The sequence below is a fragment of the Somniosus microcephalus genome, chromosome 5 (assembly GCF_052327205.1).
Source record: "Somniosus microcephalus isolate GS21.2 chromosome 5, FLI_Smic_1.0, whole genome shotgun sequence".
NCBI lineage: Eukaryota > Metazoa > Chordata > Chondrichthyes > Squaliformes > Somniosidae > Somniosus > Somniosus microcephalus.
The window spans coordinates 197,648,323-197,654,344 of record NC_140991.1 but is presented as its reverse complement, the minus strand read 5'-3'; the positions used below and the strand labels follow the sequence as shown (position 1 = coordinate 197,654,344).

General features: G+C 45.7%; 1 protein-coding gene across 2 annotated transcripts in view; it reads left to right on the top strand.

Annotated features, from left to right (window-relative positions):
- The window catches only part of ngly1 (N-glycanase 1), a 66,981-nt gene that overhangs the window by 2,048 nt on the left and 58,911 nt on the right, over window positions 1–6,022 (top strand). For both annotated transcript variants that reach the window (XM_085988538.1, XM_085988537.1), the window contains exon 2: window positions 5,002–5,116. In XM_085988538.1, coding sequence (XP_085844664.1) covers window positions 5,002–5,116 — 115 coding nt within the window. The remainder of the gene's footprint in view (window positions 1–5,001; window positions 5,117–6,022) is intronic.

Sequence of the window (6,022 nt, the reverse complement as noted above, 5' to 3'; positions counted from 1 at the left end):
CTTATCCTTAGACTGTGACCCCTGGTTCTGGACTCCCTGGCCATCGGGAACATCCTTCCTGCATCTAGTCTGTCTAGTCCTGTTAGAATTTTATAAGTTTCAATGAGATCCCTTCTCATTCTTCTAAACTCTAGCGAATATAAGCCTAATCGACCCAATCTCTCCTCATACATCATTCCTGCCATCCCAGGTATCAGTCTGGTGAATCTTCGCTGTACTCCCTCCATGGCAAGAACATCCTTCCTCAGATAAGGCTACCAAAACTGCACACAATACTCAGGGTGTGGTCTCACCAAGGCCCTGTACAACTGCAGCAAGACATCCTTGCTCCTGTACTCAAATCCTCTCGCTATGAAGGCCAGTATACCATTTGCCTTCTTAACCGCCTGCTGCACCTGCATGCTTACCTTCAGCGACTGGTGCACAAGGACACCCAGGTTTCGTTGCACTTCCCCTTTTCCCAATCTAGTGCCGTTCAGATAATAATCTGCCTTCCTGTTTTTGCCACCAAAGTGGATAACCTCGCATTTATCCACATTATACTGCATCTGCCATGCATCTGCCCAATCACCCAACCTGTCCAAATCATACTGGAGTTTCTCTGCATCTTCCTCACAGCACACACGCTCACCCAGTTTTGTGTCGTCTGCAGACTTGGAGATATATCTAGATCATTAATATATATGGTGAATAACTGGGGTCCTAGCACCGATCCCTGCGGTACCCCACTAGTCACTGCCTGCCACTCGGAAAAAGACCCGTTTATTCCAACTCTGCTTCCTGTCTGCCAACCAGTTCTCTATCCAAGTCAGTACCTTACCCCCAATCCCATGTGCTTTAACTTTGCACGCTAATCTCTTATGCGGGACCTTATCGAAAGCCTTCTGAAAGTCCAAACGCACCACATCCACTGGTTCTCCCTTAGCTATTCTACCAGTTACATCCTCAAAAAATTCCAGTAGATTAGTCAAGCACGATTTACCTTTTGTGAATCCATGTTGACTTTGTCTGATCCTGTCACTGTTTTCCAAGTGCTCTGCTATTACATCTTTTATACAGGAAACTTTGGTTTATCCAGAGGTTATATGTCCGGAATACTCGATCTAACAGCAAAAATCAGGAGCCGTTTTCTATAAGTTTTTTTAAAATTCTCGTTGCATTTTTTTTCCCCAGTCAGGCACTGCAAGGTCTGTAGCTATAGCAACAGCTTCAGCTAGAGACGCTTGCAGCTGCAGCCGACTGTTTAGAAGCTGTTGCTAAGCAACAGGGTTTGTTGATTCACACGGAGCTTTTCAGTTCCGTATGTTTCAACATTAACGCTGGAATGTCCGGCACTTTTGATGGTACGGCACCAGCTCGGTCCCGTCAGTGCCGGATATCAGAAAGTTTCTTGTAATGGACTCTAGCATTTTCCCCAGTACCGATGTCAGGCTTACCGGTCTATAATTCCCTGTTTTCTCTCTGCCTCCTTTTTTAAATAGTGGGGTTACATTAGCTACCCTCCAATCCATGGGAACTGTTCCAGAGTCTATAGAATTTTCGAAGATGACCAGCAATGCATCTACTATTTCTAGGGCCACTTCCTTAAGTACCCTAAGATGTAGATTATCAGGCCCTGGGGATTTATCAGCCTTCAATCCCGTCAATTTCCCTAACACCATTTCTCTACAAATACTGATTTCTTTCAGTTCCTCCCTCTCATTAGAACCTATGTTCCCCGACATCTCTGGGAGGTTATTTGTGTCCTCCTTTGTGAAGACAGAACCAAAGTATGTATTTAATTGGTCTGCCATTTCTTTGTTCCCCAGTATAAATTCCCCTGATTCTGACTGCAAGGGACCTATGCTTGACTTCACCAATCTTTTTCTCTTCACATATCTATAGAAGCTTTTGCAGTCAGTTTTTATGCTCACTGCAAGCTTACACTCATACTCTATTTCCCCCCCTCTTAATTAATCCCTTTGTCCTCCTTTGCTGAATCCTAAACTGCTCCCAATCCTCAGGTTTGCTGCTGCTTCCGGCCAATTTATATGTCCGCTCCTTGGATCTTATGCTATCCCTAATTTCCCTTGTTAGCCACGGTTGAGTCACCTTTTGTGTTTTATTTTTATGCCAAACAGGCTTACCAGGCGTAAGATTTCTAAGGGTTTTCAGCGGGCGGAGGTTCTGCAGAAAGCGGAACTCTGCCCGCAGAGGCCCTTCTCCAGGGCAGGCATCCGACCTGTCAAGAGCATTCTTGACAGATCAGAAATGCCAGTTTTCAGCGAATGCGCTTCACGTGCCTGAAACCGGCATTTCCGATGTCCCTACGGGTGTGTACACAGCGCATACACACCCGTAGGCATCGGAAAATACGGGTCATTAACTTCATCCTCTTTTATGAAGATAGATGCAAAGTACTCATTCAAAGTACTCCTGGTGGAAAGGCTTTGGGGAGTCACAAGTGTCTCACCTCTTGACTACCCAAAGCCTTTCCACCATCTACAAGGCACAAGTCAGGAGTGTGATGGAATACTCTCCACTTGCCTGGATGAGTGCAGCTCCTCAAGAAACTCGACACCATCCAGGACAAAGCAGCCCGCTTGATTGGCACCCCACTCACCACTTTAAACATTCACTCCCTCCACCACCAGCGCGCCATGTCTGCGGTGTATACCATCTACAAGATGCACTGCAGCAACTCGCCAAGGCTTCTTCGGCAGCACCTCCCAAATCCGCGACCTCTACCACCTAGAAGGACAAGGGCAGCAGGCGCATGGGAACACCATCACCTGCAAGTTTCCTTCCAAGTCACACACCATCCTGACTTAGAAGTATATCGCCAATCCTTCATCGTCGCTGGGTCAAAATCCTGGAGCTCCCTCCCTAATAGCACTGGGAGTACCTTCATCACACGGGCAGCAGCGGTTCAAGGCGGCAGCTCACCACCACCGTCTCAAGGGCAATTAGGGATGGGCAATAAATGCTGGCTTTGCCAGCGACGCCCACATCCCATAAACAAATAAAAAGTTCAGTACCTCAGCCATGCCCTCTGCCTCCACAAGAAGATTTCCTTTGTGTTCCTAAGTCAAGATGGCAGCCATGACGGTCCGGTGCTGAGATTGCTCTCCCTGTTTCGGGCGGCCAGCTCTCGCCGCTCGCTCCCGCAACCGGAGTGAGGTGCTCGGCGAGTCAGGCAGAGGCAGCGCAGCGCGGTGAGCAGCAGCAGCCAAGCCGACCCGCTGGAGCATATCGGCCGGCAGCTCCTCGGCGGGAAGGAATTCCGACTGGGAGGAGGGGAGCTGAGCATGGCGGCCAGAGGCCGACCCGTGAAGAGAGAGAAGTAGGCCCCGGGGCGTGGAGTCGGCGACGGTGAAGAGGAGGCCGCATTGGAGCATTCACATCCCGACGATGTGTTCGGCGAGTCGGGCAGAGGAGCGCAGCGCAACGAGCAGCAGCAGCAGACTCCCGACACGCTGCAGCACGTCGGCCGGCAGCTCCATTTCGGGTAACTCGCAGTCCGGATGGGAGGAGGGGAGCCGGGCATGGTGGCCAGAGCGGGAGAAGCAGGCCACCACACGTGGAGCCGGCAACAGTGAGGAGGAGGCCGCGGTGAAGAGGAGGACGGGGTGGCTGAGGGACATCGTGCTCCCACTGCCACGGGAAGCCATTGTATTGACTCTGAATGCGGCGCTGTATGTATAGCTGACGCGTCCCTACGGGGAACAAGCATTCCATTGTACTTGTTACATATGGCAAATAAATCTAATCTGAATCTAATCGACCCACCCATTCCTTTAACTATCCTTTTACTTTTTATATGTTGATAAAATATTTTTAAGTTCCCTTTTATGTTGCCTGCTAATCTTCTCATACTCTCTCTGCCCTTCTTGTATCCTTTTTCAATGTTCCCCTGTACTCTCTCTATTCTGCCTAGCTTTTGACTATTCTGTACCTGACATTTGTCATAAGCCTCCTTTTTCTGTTTTATTTTGAACCACTATTTCCTTTATCGTCCAGGGAGCTCTAGCTTTGGATACCCCGTCTTTCCTCCTTATGGGAATATCTCGCTTTTTAACCAAACTATGTGCCTTGAAGGCCTACCATTGCTCATTTACTGTTTTCCTGGCCAATCTTTGTTTCCAGTCCACCTGTGCTAGATCCCTTCACAAATCATTGAAATTGGCTCTCTTCAGTTGAGTATTTTCACTTTTGATTTTTCACAGTAATGTCACAGTAATTCAGTGTCCCTAATACTGTATTATTTTATGCATAACACCCTTATTATAAAACAACATATCGTCCGATTCACCGCGAACAGCACCACAGGAGAGCAAGTTTTATAGGATCCATTACAGTCCAGATGTTATACTTGTATAAAACACCAACAAATCACAATTGAACAATTAAAAAAAAAAGACAGAGAAGCAGTTGATTCCTGCTGTTTTTTCCAACCTTGAGATAACGTGTCACTCCCTAAGGAGAGAAGGCAAACTGCTACCAATCCAGAGAAACTGTCAACAATAACAATGGGCTTCTAATTGAGTTCAGGCTCTGACAAATTCTCTACAGGGAGTACAGTACCTGAGCAGTAGCACTAAAAAGGCAGGCCAGATTAGCAGATAAATATTACTGCCTGCTGCAGATCCCAGGCAACCTAAGTAATGCCATGGACGATCAGATACTATACCAAGAATCATAAGTACTGTGTGATCTCTTTGGGGAAAAAATATTTTCTTCAGTCAAATGTGCCCTAGCCAATATTTATCCCTCAATCAACATCACTAAAAACAGATCTGGCCATTATCACATTGCTGTTTCTAGGAGCATGCTGTGCACAAATTGGCTGCTGTGTTTCCGACATTACAACAGTGACTATACTTCAAAAAATACTTCATTGGCTGTAAAGTGCTTTGGGATGTCCGGTGGATGTGAAAGGCGCTATATATATGCAAGTCTTTCAAATGAGAAATATGTTAAATACTTTCAGTACTTTGTCAAGTGATACTCTGTCTTTAACAGGAACCCAAATGAAGACAGATACAAGTCAATTAAGATTGGAAATCAAGCTTTTTCAAACAGACTGCTGCCAGTCAAGGGAGCTGTTGAGTGTCTCTTTGAAATGGGATTTCAAGAGGTACAGTAATACTTTTTAATTAAAGTAAAGGTAATGTATAGTTATTATTAGAGATGTAATTTTGGGGGGGGGGGGCGGTCGAGATGTTAAAGTGAGATAGGGAACATTTTGCACCTATTGTTTACCTCAAACACCCCAGGCATGTTTGCAGGATAAAGTTCCTCCTCTGTTTCAACATTGGCCTGGAATTTGCAGTCAGTGGTGAAGCGACAGCACCCGCCGCTGACCTTGAATAAAGGTGCCCACAAGATCTAGTGATCTCTGGCGTAAATTTCAGTTCTCCCAACCTTAGTTGGAATTTGGCACCAATAATTTCAATTTTACTCTCAGGATATAAAATATTAGGAGTCTGGTCTAGGCCAATCCACAGATTAACATTTGTTAATGGAGGCTAGGCTTCTGCCATTGCTGCCTGGATGTAGACTCCATCATGATGAACGTCCTTCTACTTGTTTGTACCATTTTCCCTGTGCTAGCATCCCGCTTGAACAGTTTCGGGCCTACCCATGTCCCTTTTTGATCATTTCTACCTTCCCACATTTATACCATATTCCTCAATTACTTCTCCAGAAATGCAACTAATTGTCTCTTAACTACATTTATGCCATCTGCTTCAGTGAGCTTCCCTAGTAACTTGTTCAAGTTCATTACCCTTTGTGTGAAAGTTAAAAACTTTGCCTAACTTTCGGTTTAGTTTTTAACTTGTCCACTGGTATTTAAACCTTTTACCAAAGTGAATAATTTGCCTAATCCATTCCCTTCATGCTATCATGATGGTCAAAACTTGAGGTCTTGTTTTTTCAAAAAAAACACAAGTCCAACTTCCTTAACCTTTCTTAGTAACTTAAATTCCTGATGCATGGCATTATATGTACTATTCTATGCATAACTCTCATGGTTTGGTGA